General features: G+C 40.0%; 1 protein-coding gene across 9 annotated transcripts in view; it reads left to right on the forward strand.

The window, feature by feature from the left end:
- HDAC9 (histone deacetylase 9) overlaps positions 1–14,886 on the forward strand; it is an 814,141-nt gene that overhangs the window by 479,731 nt on the left and 319,524 nt on the right. For all 9 annotated transcript variants that reach the window (XM_084896713.1, XM_084896717.1, XM_084896714.1 and 6 more), the window contains 2 exons: positions 1,441–1,556; positions 11,886–12,008. In XM_084896713.1, coding sequence (XP_084752839.1) covers positions 1,441–1,556; positions 11,886–12,008 — 239 coding nt within the window. The remainder of the gene's footprint in view (positions 1–1,440; positions 1,557–11,885; positions 12,009–14,886) is intronic.

The raw sequence follows: 14,886 nt of genomic DNA on the forward strand, positions 1-14,886 counted from the left end.
ATACAGACAGAAAGGTAGTAAGCAAGATATGTTTAAGAATCTTGAAACCCAAGACTTGATGAAATCCCACAGTAAGTAGGTGGCAGGATCAGAATTCTGTCATCCATCTCATGTTCTTTCCTTTGGCATGGCACCCCTGAATAGAGAAATCTTGATAAAAGAAAGTTGAAATTTGGGAGTGTTCTAAGGAAGAACAGACAAATATTGCCCACAAATTGGGAGCTCCTGTTCCCTGGCGGACAGACAATGTATGCGCCAGGCTATCATCTTCGAGGTGGGATTGGGCCTGCAATGAAACAAGTAGAGGAGAAGGTGGATGAAAAGCCTGAAAAGGGGCACTTAATGGGGAGGAGGTGATTTAAATCTGAGTATAGGACGCAGGAAGGACAACAGAAAATCATGGTAAATTCCATTTAGACGCAGGACGGTGAACTGAAATGTTTTAAATGGAGCCTGAAGGTCATTAGGAAGGTCAGACTTAGACATCTTGGCACCCAGATGAGGTTTGGGTTTTGGACTTTCGTGTGGCTTTAGACGTACATTCTGGAACTTGACCCTTGCCCTCTTACCTTAAGAATTTCATCCCCTGGACCTGACCAAACCTTTCTGAGCCAGCGCCCCACCATGTTAACTAGCCAGTAGGAATAGTTTCTTTGGTTCCAGCACGTGGTTTTTGCCTTTATAAGCTCTGGCTGTCTTTGTCTTCCCTGGGGCACAGGTTGGTTAGCCCTCTGAATCTGTGTCTCCCAGATCCAGTCTGTTTTACATTCCAGATACTGTTGGACAGCTTCAGACCTATATGGGAAAACTTCTCTCACTATGACCCATCTCACTGGGAACAGTATAGGGGAAAGTTTTGAGAAGCTACTATAGTAACTCAGAAATATCAGCATACTTTTCTAGAGACCATGAGAGAATAATGGAGGTTGAGGGCTTAAGTTGGACTTATGGTAGTCAGAAGTAGATGAGAGATCATGTAAAGAACAAATAGAACTAACCTAGTAACTGATTAGTTTAGGGGTAAAGAAGGGAGTGAGAATGACTCTGAGGGTGGTGGTAAGCAGAGATAAGCAGAACACATTTAATACTGGAATACACTGAATTTGATTCACATATAACGAGAGATTAAAATGCCCAGCATCCCAAAAGGATTCAGGCTGGGATTTATGAGAGGTAAAGGCAAGGAATGTAAGTTCCATGAGATGATAGTGGATGTCACAATAGTAAGTGATTTTGACAAGGGAAGGAGACTGGGGATAAGGCCACAAACTTAGGTGAAATATTCACAAATGTCTCATCATTCTTTTTATTTACCAAAATGGTGCTTATTCTTCCATTGGGGGATAAAACAAGGTTCAAGGCTGTCCATTTTTTAGAGTAGAACTAAATTCAGTTTTTTCATTTTATGAGAATAAATTTATGCTTTCAAATGTTTTTCAGAGTCCTCCGTCAGTAGCAGTTCTCCTGGGTCGGGTCCCAGTTCCCCAAACAATGGGCCCACTGGAAATGTCACTGAAAATGAGACTTCGGTTTTGCCACCAACTCCTCATGCGGAGGTAAGACTCGTATTATTTTGTTTCTTCCAAAAGTTAGATCTTCCTCAATCAGCTCCTGAAAACACAGTGTTGTTTCTGAATGGCAGATTAAAGCCACCTGTTCTTAGTGACTTTTCTTATAAATTTGTAAAATGTGGAATTGAGTAAACTTGACCTTATTTACAAAGTCTGGACACAATCAGATCTGAAAATATTGAAATGTCATCCTTGTGCACTCAACGATGCTGAGTTTATGCTGCCCAGAAGTTGAGCAGCTCAGTAGTCCTTCTGCTTCGTTCTTGGTGTGTGTGTGTGTGTGTGTGTGTGTGTGTGTGTGTGTGTGTGTGTGTTTTGTTTTGTTTTTATGAGAGTAGACATATCAGTAAGTATAAAAACAACTTCATGCAACCTCAAGGAACAACAGTACAGCAAGGTAGGTTTTATTCATTTGATCTAAGAGAAATAAAAAAAAAGGAATATTATAGTTGAAGAACATTGTAAAAATGTGCTCCATTGAACAAACACTTATGAAGCACCTACTATGTGGCAGTCACTTTGCCTGGCAAGGAGAATATAAAGATAAATAAGATAGGGAATTTGTCCTTGAAGAATAAAATATTAAAATTGGTCTAAAATAACACACACACATTTTTTTGTGATTGTATCCAATCAAGTGTATTAACATTTATTTTTCAATGAATAATTTATTGAAACCGGTGCTAATAAGAAAAGAGGAAAGTAAGTCAGGAGTCAGCAAGAATTTGTCTATGCAGTTTCAGTATTAGGCTAAGCAAAGGCAATAGCCTAGAAATAGCTGCTCTTGTGGCATCAGCCATGTTGAAGTTGCTGTCAATTGATTGACACTCTCAGTTTTTCTTTTCTGTCATACCAATGCCTCCTTCCCATGCATTGCTCTATGCAGGGAAAGCCCGAGCAGTAACTTCTTATTTATAACTGTAACATACTTCTCCCCCTGTATTTTATAGAGTTACTAGAGGCTTGGTGCATGAAATTTGTGCACAGGGGTGTGTGTCCCTCAGCCCGGCCTGCACCCTCTCCAATCTGGGACCCCTTGAGGGATGTTTGACTGCCCAGTAGCATCAGGCCTAAATGGGCAGTTGGACATCCCTCTCACAATTCAGAACTGCTGGCTCCAAACTGCTCATCTGCCTGCTTTCCTGATTGCCCCTAACCACTTCTGCCTGCCAGCCTGATCACCCCCTAACTACTCCCCTGCCAGCCTGATTGCCCCTAACTGCCCTCCCCTGCAGGCCTGGGTCCCCCCCAACTGCCCTTCCCTGCAGACCCTGTCACCCCCAACTTCCCTTCTCTTCAGGCCTGCCCCCCCCCCCCAACTTTCCTCCCCTGCAGGCTTGATCGTCCCCAACTGCCTGCCCTTGCAGGCCTGGTCCCTCTCAACTGACCTCCCCTGCTGGCCATCTTGTGGTGGCCATCTTGTGTCCACATGGGATCAGGATCTTTGACCACATAGGGGCAGCCATCTTTTGCATTGGAGTGATGGTCAATTTGCATATTACTCTTTTATTAGATAGGATGATAACTTGAGGCTGAAATAGACTGATCAAATATCTGATTCTTGGATCACCTGTATAGTTTTTCTGATATGTAATTATGAAACTTCTACTAGAACACTTCTACATACAGGGAGCTCACTTCACTGTCTCTCATGACAATTGTGTTAATTTGGGACAGTGGAGCATGACTGACAGAAATGTCCTCTGTATCTTATGCCTCAATCTGTGTCTCTAACACTCACACTTACACATAGGCACACAGATTTGTAATAAATTACTTATAAATTCTTTGACTAAAATATAATTGAAATAAAAAACCCAGAGTGTATCCATGGAAGCAAAGGACTGAAGCTAATGAGGTCACCTTTGCTCCTAGAACACATGTGTACTTGGGTTTTAGTTTTCAAGGCCTCACAAAACTCAGGAGATAAAAAGAAAAGGCCAGTACTGACCAAAGAGGATAATGTAATAGAAGACCCTCCAAACCCTAAGCTGGGACCCCAAAGGCCCGTATCTATGCCACATTGACAACCCCACCCAGAGGTGTCCTGATGGGGACCACAGTGGTGCAGAATCTTTCTTCAGAAATTGTAACCAAAGCTAGTCCTTGCATAGAGTTATAACCCAAATTTACAGAACCTCAAACTGATAATTTGGTTTAAAATGCCCCAGATTTGGAGTTCCCCTGAGTTTCTGGGGGAAAAAAGAAAACATAAATCCTTTCTAGGGAAATGTACATTTATTCTAAGTTTCAAAAATGTCTCTCAATTTTCCGAGGAAAATGAGGAGAGTAGATAGGTACTGTCTCGCTTGTAACCATTGTTTAGCTAATTGAAGAATAACAATTCTGGCCTCTACATTCTCTCCAGACACTTCATCTGTTTCTTGTTTCATACTAGACTGTGGCTCTTCATGCCCTTTTTCTGTTATCTTAACTAAAGCATAATGCCTGATATGGCCATAGATGTCAGCGGGATTTTTGGATTATTGGTTATAGGTATTGTATTTGTTAGTGCAGTTATATATCCAGAATTGGTCAGTTTTCAGCAGCCCTTTAGTCCATTTACAGGAAAAGAACAACTCAGTAGCAATTATTTCTTAAGAATGTTAGGTTTCCATCCGTTGCCATTTTAAAGAATGTGATCTTCAGTAATAGCTGGAATACTGAGGGCTCTAAAGGGTGTGGCTCTGGGTGAATTAGCCCTTGGAAAAAGAAAATGACACAGTAAACTACATTCGACAGCACGTGTGATTCTCAGAAATGCATTGTTTATGCAAAAAGGTGCAGAAGAGCACTTCCCAGCATGGCAGTATTTTATAGGTTCAGAAGCAGCAGCATGGCATTTTGATCAGGAAACCGTATGCAATAAAAGTATATTTTTAAAAGGCCAGGGAGTGATGAACACAAAAGTTAGCATGGCGGTTAACTCCCAGGAGGAAAGGAAGGGTTAGTGATATGGTCAGTTACTAAAGAGGAAGATGCATATATTCATCAGTTTTAAACACCTATCTACATGTAGTACTTTGTACCACAATGAAGGAACAACCAGGAAATATTATGTATTCATGGGACCGGAAATAAATGGAAAAGGAGAGATTTTTCTCTTCCTTTCAAGCTTTTCATGACCCTATCTTTAAATTTCAAAATACGTGGAGAGGAGAATGTAAAGGAAAGGAATTTGCTTATATTATTTTAGACTTTTTTATATTCCTAAGAGGTTGACTGTCACAAATATTTGTTTAGGCGCCCAAGTATTTCAGCTAATTGTTGAACATATTCTATCACTAGAAACTTTCCTTCCACCCGCATTGTTTAAAAAAAAAAAAAATGAAAACAACAAAAACAAATAAAAACCAAACCAGAAGGAAATGTGATTTAGGGCAGTTTGAAAGAGTAGAGGTATTTCTTCAGGTCAGTGCCAGGACATTCACCTCCAGAGCTGGGAAGACTAGTTCAAAAGCAAGCAGTGACTTACCCCATAATGAATTAATTGTGTGCCTGAACTATGAACCAAAAGGCCAGGTGGGCAGACCTTTCTACCCTGATGGGTAGCCTCTCCGTGGCCCAGAACAAGAAATTCCACCCTGATGGCTAACATGTGCTTTCCTGCTGCATTTACAAGGGTCTGTAGTGTAATTCATACTGGAAAGGGGAGGAGACAGCGCAAGGCAAGCTAAACCTCTCAGCCAATTAATGTCTTGGTTACACTGAAAGCTTCCATTGAAACTAGGGGAAAAGATGAACAAACTATTTTCAGTCAATTCTTGATTAGCAATCACTTTGAGCTTAGTGTGATTTTTCAAGACATATTCTAAGATGAATAAAAACATATAATTTCATATCAACCAATATTGGAGGTCCGAAAGATGAATATCATTAACTACACTTTCAAAAATCAAGTGAGTTTGCGTACTTCCCCATTTACAAAACAGGCTCATTCTACCCTCCTTGCTTACGTACCAGGGGTGAGTTTTTCTTTTAAAAATCGTCTAACAGGGCGCATGTGAGCGAATTCTTTGTTCTGTGACCTGTGCGTAGGAAAGCATGTCACCTCATTCATTCAGAGCCCATGTACACGAAAGGGCTTCCACTCCCTCTGCTCCTTGGGGAAGAAGGAAAGGAAGCCTGTTTCTCAGCCTGAACAGGAGGCTCAGACGAAAAGAAAATGTTCTGTCTTGTAATTCACATGCGCTGCATAATGTAGATAAAGGTTAAGACACAGGCCGGAGGACAGTTTACCCAGAAGCGCAGAATAAGAGAACAGACAGCAAATTGATGTCGGCGGGTTTTCCATTCAGAAGGCTTTGTTGGGACCTTGTCTGGAAACCAGGTCCTTTGTTGTCATTGGTTAAGTCCTTAAACTCACCCTGGATCTCAGGTCTAGTGAAAGGTAGTGACACCTCCCCACGGCTTGTTGGAATCCGTGTTTGCAGGGCAGGTGGTACATTGGAAGTGGGGAGGAGAGGGGGCAAGTTCATTTCTTGTTATTGTCAGAACTGACAACTAATGGGGAAAACTCATTAGCATGTTTGTCTTCCAGCCAGCACATCGCGTGTGCCAATTGGCCTCCATCTGCTCTGACCACTTCTGCTCCAGTTCTTTTGTTTGTAATTTCTTTATTGATTAAGGTATCACATATGTGAGCTCATCCCCCCATTCCCATCCCAAACCCCTCCCTACATATGCCCCCACCCTTCTGTTGTCCATGGCCACTGGTTAGGCTTACATGCATGCATACGAGTCCTTTGGTTGATCTTTCCCTGCTCCCCCCCACCCTCCTCTACCTTCCCTCTGAGGTTTGACAATCTGATCAATGCCACCCTGTCTCTGTGTCTGTTTTTGGTCCTCAGTTTATGTTGTTCATTATTTCCCCTAGATGAATGAGATCATGTGATCCAAGAAATACACTTATAAGAACCGAAAATGAGACAAGCAATAATGGTTTATGCCATTTCTTCTATTTCTTACATATGCTCAGTCCAAGCTCAGATAGTTGGAGCTACTTCCTTTACTTGTTTGGACACGTGGCTGGGGAGCTGAAACCCAAGGAGTTTCTATTTCCAACTCCAGTCAGAGATGTCTTTACCTATCTAGTTACTTTATTGTTAATACTGTGGGCTTGTGGGTTCAAATATGTTTCCACGAATCTCAACACCATTATTTTAGCTTCGTGGATTTATTTGATAGCTATTGTAACAGTAGCCAAGCAGCTGGTTTATTTCTAGTTGAACATTAGTGGCTGGCTTTGCTGTGCTATTTTTTAAATAATTTTTTCCACTAGATACAGATGATTTCTTTAAAAAAAAAAAAAAAAAGGATTCTAATAATAAGGTTAAGTACTTTAAAGTAATCGGAAATGGCTGTGCTGCCCCAGTCTCACATGACTCATCTGCCTATAGCTTCAAAATGGTTGTTGTGACATTTGTTGTAAATGTTATGCTCCCCGCTGAGTGGGTGTAGGGCTATGGTTTTAGATGGCAGCGCCTGAAAACCTGCTTTCTCCCCCTGGGGGAAAAGAGGTTGCTATGACAAATGGATCTTTTTCTAGGAATAACATGAGTCAACATTGTAAAGCAAGACCTTTAAATGCAAAGGAAGTCTTGTTAAATGATCATTTCTTTTTGGTCCCCAAACCATTTTATAGTAATATATTCTTCAGTCAAAATAAAAATTTAGAGATTTTTTTTTCACTGCCTATTTCAATTTTCTCTCGGCTCTCTGGAAGGAGAGAAGAAAATAAATACTATCTAGAAAAATAGTGTGAAAGCCATCGGCAAACGTTGACGCATTAAGAGACTTTTTTGTTGTGAATGTGGTATCTTCTTTTTTAGATAGTCTAGATTTGGGGGTTGGGACCTTTTAAAGACAAAACAGACATCTTCGTGGATGCTATTCTTTTGTGTGTTTTTAAATTTATCTTTATTGTAGAAAGTATTACAGGTGCCCCTCCCCCAATTAACCCCTTCTTCACCCCTTCCCCTGGCCTTCACAGCACTATTGTTTGTGTCCATTGGTTATGCCTGGATGCTATTCTCATAGACACAGGTATTATCTGATAGACTACTCAGAGATGCCTCAGTTGTATGCTGCCTACCCAGAGTTACAAGCCAGTGAGGGGTAGAGCTCAAATGCAAAATGCTCAGCGTGTACTTCTCTTCACTAGGCCTGGCCATTTCTTACCAGGACTCCAGATAAGCATGTTCTCTTTCTAAAGCTCAGGCATTGTGTGGGTCCTTTTGAATGCACAGTACTAGTAAATTGAAAATTCTACATCCACTTTTGCTATGAGCTTCTTATTTCCATAACCAGTGTTGTCAAGAGTCATCTGTTGACTTCTTTGCCTTATTTTCTGTTTATGTGTATTTCGTTCACGTGGATTGCAGATATTATCCATAAGGTAGGCTTCTGTTTACCAGGCTGGTGAGGAAAGTAATTAAATTTTGAAGATCGTTATTCAAATGTGAGGAGACCTCCCCTGCCCGGACACCTGGCTCAGCCATATCCCTCTTCTCAGGATCATGCTCTTTCCAGTGAAATGCTCATTACCCATCAAAGGCTGGTTTAAAACCGACACCCTGCTCTGTGCCACTTCAGACTTGAACCCTGTTCCCGCCACAGCAGTGCTTACAGGTCATTAGCATTGGTGCTCCATGTCTCCGTGTATCTGAAGGGCATGTGACCTTAAGTGGTATAGGACCGTGGTCAGCAAACTCATTAGTCAACAGAGCCAAATATCAACAGTACAACAATTGAAATTTCTTTTGAGAGCCAAAAACTGACTCCTGTGCATGGGCCACTAAGTTTCAATCGCACTGTACATGCATGCCTGCACATGGTATTTGTGGAAAAGCCACACTCAAGGGGCCTAAGAGCCTCATGTGGCTTGCAAGCCACAGTTTGCCGATCACTGGTCTAGGACATCTAGGTGATGCGGAACACCTTTGTATGCCCACCACCTGTACCACATTATTCATCTAATTGTTACTCGTTAATTGCTTTGTGACTGTTAAATGATATCCACGTATATTTTTAATGTTTTCACTTGGTCTGACCACAGCAAGCATTTCTGGTCCTGAGATTTTTTTTAGCTGAAAACCATCGTCCCACATTCTAAGATGTGAAACACTGGCTTCTTAGCACAGCACTGATTTAAGGGCTGGATCTGTTTCAAAACTACTTGCTGGAAAAATCCTGGTTTTGCCTAAAAACACTGGTGAGCTCAGCAGAGAGCTAAGCTGGGGTAACCATCCAGCCTCACAAGAATCCTGGGCAGGACCCTTCTTTGTTTGCATGAATCAGCACCCCTCGGCACCTGTCTTCCTGACATTCCAGTGCATCTGCCCTGGGAGCCGTGTAGATTACTGTTCCAGGTTCTTATTAAGATCCATGAACCTGGAACTGGTAGACTGCTCCCATCAAAAAGGCCAAGTTGAGGAGAGTTAGCATTAAAGAAGGTGATTTGGGGAAAGCATTTTCCAGGTCTGTTAAGTCATTTGCAATGTTAGCCATTGGAAGTCCACACGAATGCTCCACCTGCTTCCTTATCTGTCATCAAAGTCGCATCCTAGTCCCTAAAGTTCACCGCCTCTGTGGGCAGAACTGGCAAGGACCGACTCGCCCTAGTGAACTCGGGAGACTTGCACTCGTAACATCACCAGGTCTTCTGCTTCCTTCTCACAGCCGGGCCAGCTGGACACTTTTATTCTTTGTATAAATACAAAGAATAATTTATTATAAACTAGGATCCCAGTGCATGAATTTGTGCACCTTGAAAAGGAACTGTGGGCCCACAGGGGTGGGTCTCAGCCCATCCTCCATGCCCCTTCCTGGTCCCTCCTGCACAGCCTCTAGCCCCCTCTTTGACAGCAGCCCTGCTCCCACTGCCACTACTCCCACACTGATGGCACAAAGCACCAGCAGCGGGTGTGAGCAGTGGCTGCTGTCCTGATCACCCTTCAGGAGCAGGGGGAGGTGGAGACGTCCTCAGGGGCCATCAGGGCTGGCAGCCGCCGCTCACATCCACTGATGGTGCCAAGTGATCAAGACCAGCTCCAGGCACTGGCAGCAGGTAGGAGGGAGCTCCAGGCAGGACTGCAGCTCACAGGAGCAAAGAATTTTCAGTAACTACCAGGGAGTCACCCCAATGATGGCACCTGGTGCCCTGCCTTGGTCCTGCAACCCTGCTCACCTGCTCCACCATCCCATTACAGCCAACACCCTCCATATTTCACACTCTGCCACCTGCTGCTGACACCTGCCATGTTCTGCATGTGACCACTGGTGGTCAGAGTACATCAAGCAACCACTTGTTTGGCTGCTCTGCTATTCAGTCTATTTGCATATCGGGTGATAGATAGATAGATAGATAGATAGATAGATAGATAGATAGACAGATAGGTATAGATATTGATTGCTGCATGCTGTCAATGAGCTAGTTAAGATTTTTACTTCCTCATACATTCTTTCTGTCCTTGTTCAGGTATCTACTTTATACTTAAGATTTATGTTAAAAGAATATTAGTGTAAGCACAATAGCAACTTACAGTTTTAATTAGAGCAAATACACAACTGTTTCTCATAACCCCTGAAATAAAATTGCAATCTCGCACATTGCAATGAGGAACTCCTTTCCCACCATCTTCACGCAGTAGCATTTTAGACAACCTTGACAAAAAGTTGCACATAAAGCCAACATGATGTTAAAAGTTTCAGTATACCTTTAGATTTCCATGCACAAATATCTGATTTGTTCTTTAGAGGGGAAAAAACACACATACAAACAAAACAAAATCGAAGTTAGCTTGGAATTCCAAGTTGGAATGAGAAAAATCTACATTTAACCTTCTGCCTTTCTGCTCCTAAGGCTATGACTCATCTCCAAACAAGCGCCTGACTGAGGTGATGTTTTGGAATAACATCCTGTGTTTTGGTGGCGCATCACTCTTCAGTGACAGTCTGAGGTAGCATTATATGAGCACATGATATTTCCCCCAGTTAATTGATATCCCAGGTTTGTCCAGGGGAAAATCTACAGCTCCCCCAAACATGCTTGACAAGTTATTATATTTACTTTAGTCAAAGCCCGTGTGTGCAATATCCCTCTTGGAGGTGGTCTCTTATTGGAGTCCCATATGCTTTTTGTTTGGGAAGAAAGCAGCCACTGTGTCATACTGTTACATGGAGTATTCTTTTTCAGGGATGTTGTTCCCTTGGGGACCATATCAGGCCAGAGTTCCTTAGTCTAATAAGACCTTTGTAACTCTTTTTGTGTAAGAGTTCTGGGAGGGAGGCAAGAATTAAACAGAAAATGTAATTCAAGCAACCATATTAGGCCACATGTGGGAAAACATGACTCTGAGTATTGTATTAAAAAAAAAAAAAGGTATTTGTTGTAAAAAAGGAGTGAGATGCCAACATGTGAAGCATTTTTCAGTGAAAACGAAGGCTATTGTGGTACAGGGAATTAATAACACTTTAACATTGATTTTCATTTCTAAATATGAATGACCGAAAAAGCACCACACAGTTGTCTATTCACAAATTTTATATTAAAACATGATTAATTACTATGGGAGTCCTTTATAGTGATATTTAATCTAAGATTTCCTTGTGTGAGCTTTCCCATCAGTACAATGATGTTTAACTCATATAAAGATAATGATTTTATATACATATATATGTATATATCACTCAGTAATACAAAAAAGTATATATACTCATAGGAATTATTCAGTTTTATTGTTGTACTTTACTGATTGAGGACACAAAGATTTTTATCTGTGCGGCTAGAATTATAACAATGAATTTTTCAAAATCACTACGGAAGCCCATTCTTCAGATTTTGTAATTATGTCTGAGGATTTCAATTTTTTTAAAAATCCTCACCTGAGGACTGAAGATATTTTTTAATTATATTTTTATTGATTTCAGAAGGGAAAGGAGTGGGAAAGAGAGATAGAAACATCAGTGATGAGAATCTTTCATTGGCTGCCTCCTGCACATCCCCTGCTGAGAATCAAGCCCATAACCCAGGCATGTGCCCTTGACTGGAATCGAACCCTGGGCCCTTCAGTCTGCAGGCCAACGTTCTTATATTCACTGAGCCAACCAGCGAGGGCTGCTTTAATTTTTGCTTATAACATTTGGATACAGAAATCATAAAATAAATTATCAAAATAGTTAAAATTACTTTGACTAAATGTGATCAATTAAAACTATTGTCTGAAATCTAAACATTCCACAGTAAAATATATGGTATTGTAATCTTTTGAGACTCCTCTTTTCATTCTTCTTCCCTTTATCTTTTCTTTATAGCAAATGGTTTCACAGCAACGCATTCTGATTCACGAAGATTCCATGAACCTGCTAAGTCTTTATACCTCTCCCTCTTTGCCCAATATCACCTTGGGACTGCCAGCAGTACCAACCCAGCTCAATGTAAGTAGCCAATCAGAGCAGCCTAGTGCAGCCCAAGGAATGCTGTCACAGGGGGACTCTCTTATATTTAGATTAGACTTCAGGGAGACTGGGTAGAGGCCATTATCCTTCCCTGTTTACTGAGTCCTTCAAAGATGTCTGGTTGAATTTCAAATTACAGGATTATACTGCTTTGCATAATAATATATAAAATAACAACTAACATTTGTATAATGGTTCTTAGCCTTAAAAAAAAAAAAAAAAAAAAAAAAAAAAGCAGCGCTTTCCAGCTATTTCGTTAGCTCCACAGGACCATCCCAAGAAACAGAGATTGCAAGCCACATTTTTACAAAAGAAGAAGCTGAAACTAGTAATGTTTAAGAGTCCAAGATCATGGAGCCACTAAGCAGCAGGCCTGGCACTCTGCCCGGCCAGTGCTGAGAGGTGCAGCTTCTGTCTAAAGCACAGAACATATGTTTATGGGATTTATTTTTTTGGTGAATGACTTTATTTTGAGAATTTATGTTACTGACTCTATCTTGCTGAAGAATACATATCTGGAAAACCTCTTTAAGAACAATATTAAATTCTTCCCAGGAGACTTAAAACGAAGAAATTACTTTAAAAGCCCTGACAACTGAAATAGAATCTTTTGGAGGTAATTGTCCAACTAGCAGAAGACAACAATAATTATTTTATACATAGTGCCTAAAATTATGTAAATGTTTGTCATTGTAAAAGATTTGTAAGCATCCATTTTATAGATGAATTGTAGAAAAATCCATCCATGAAATGTATGAAAACTAAGTTTATTGTGCTTATGCAAAGATGATACTTTAAGTTTAAAGAGAAATTTGTTCTAACAATTGCCACCAATTTTGCCAATCTTTAGAAGCAAGTCTTTCACTGCATGCAGCTTGTCAAAATTCACATACTTTATAATATTCCCAGATCAGGATAATATAAAGAGTGGACCATTTTGTGACCTAATTTGTTTTCAGGATGTAAGACCTGTTTATGGGATGCTAATTTATGTACAAGCACACTTATAGTGACATTATAAAATGACACAGTTGATGGTTGGGTTCAACACATATTATAAAAGCAGTTTAAGGTGCACCTTATATATTTGGTATTTTTAATAGAGTGGGATTTTACCTTATGTGATACAGTCACTTATACTAGTGAGGAGAAAGCAAAATTTGGATGTTGTTATATATCTAGGGATTGAAGAGGAAAAATGTAGGAATACCAAATTCAGTTATACTCTTGGAATTCCACGTGAAGCATTTATAAACAATTTTTAATTGTTTAGAAAAATCAGAAAGGAATTAGGGATGAAAAAAACATAAATATGCATTGATATTTTCAAATCTTCACTTACTAAAAATTATTTTTCTCCTATTCCTGTTTTCCCTGTCTCTTCCAATGATAAGCAAATACTGACACAAAAACTTACGACACATGAATAAGCATTTTATATCCACTCCTCTTTGCAGGCTCGACGTCAGTCCTATCAGCTAACACAAACATACACCACTTTTCATGTGGTCAGGGGGAATTTTTTTCTCAAAGGACCCAGTAGGAAAGCCAGACCATTTAATGTTTTGATGGTAATACAATTTGGTGCCATTGGATGAGTAAACCAGTGCGGTTTGGATTGAAGTTTCATTTTTCTTTGCTTCCATTTTGGTGTGGATGAGGCCATCACAATTAATTTTTCAAGCTTAGTAAGGCTTTGGCAAAGGAACCTCTAATATTCCATTTCCCTACTGAGTAGTGGGAAATTTTTAAGGAAAAGAGGCCAGGAGAAGGAATCACTTCTAGATTAAACATTGCGTTGACTTGCTGTGTGACTAAGACAAACCATTTACCTCTTGGTCCTTTAATTTCTCCATCACTGAAAATTGCTTTGCTTCCCTGGTGCACAGCAATTTTGAAAGATGAAACATGAGTTTTGAAAAGAAACATGCCACATAATTTTGAGGCATTACACTTCTGCTTTTGTAATACCCACATGACCACCATTCATTACGTTATTTGACTAGGATAATTCATTATTACTATTGATGATATAATTATTATTGCCTTATTACTGTTATCATACATTTCAAGTTCTTAATAGTGTTTTTATTTGATATAATTCAACTTGTAGTTTATTTTATTAAATGAAAGTATCTGGAGTGTCATTTTCAATATTTAGAGATTTGGGGATCTGTTATGAATTAATATAAAATACATGTTTGAATCAGATTCCTGCATGTTTTATATAACCTCTCATTGAGTTACCTGAAGAATTTTATTTTAAAAAATAAATATTGGAAATTTACAGCTCTCTGAACTTATTAGAGGACAAGTAGAGAAAGGACCAACTGTCCCTTCTGCTTGAGACTCCAAAATCACAGACCATTTTAGCTCTCTTCTTATTGGCTGTGATGTGTCCTTAGGTTAGAAATTTCAACAAATTTTACTTTTACAATATACCTTATACTTAATCAGTATTTTAAACTATTTTAGAAATAAACTTCCTAGTTAGTAAGCCTGAAATTAGTACCATTTAAAAAAATTTTTTATTGATTTCAGAGAGGAAGGGAGAGAGAGATAGAAACACCAATGATGAGAGAGAATCGTTGATTGGCTGCCTCTTGCAAACCCCCTACTGGGGATTGAACCCACAACCGGATCATGTGCCCTGACTTAGAATCAAACCTTATCTTCCTGGTTTATAGATCAACACTCAACCACTGAGCCACACCCCACAGACACCATCATTTTTAACGTTAAAGATATTTTCAAGTTCAGAACAATGATACCCAATACTCAACTGTCTGCAATGCTTCAACTCTACTTTTATGTCTCTTGTGTCAATTCAGTTAGTTTAAAAGACATGGCTGTTATC

This window comes from Pipistrellus hanaki, assembly GCF_964339955.1.
Source record: "Pipistrellus hanaki genome assembly, chromosome: 10".
In the NCBI taxonomy this organism is placed as follows: domain Eukaryota; kingdom Metazoa; phylum Chordata; class Mammalia; order Chiroptera; family Vespertilionidae; genus Pipistrellus; species Pipistrellus hanaki.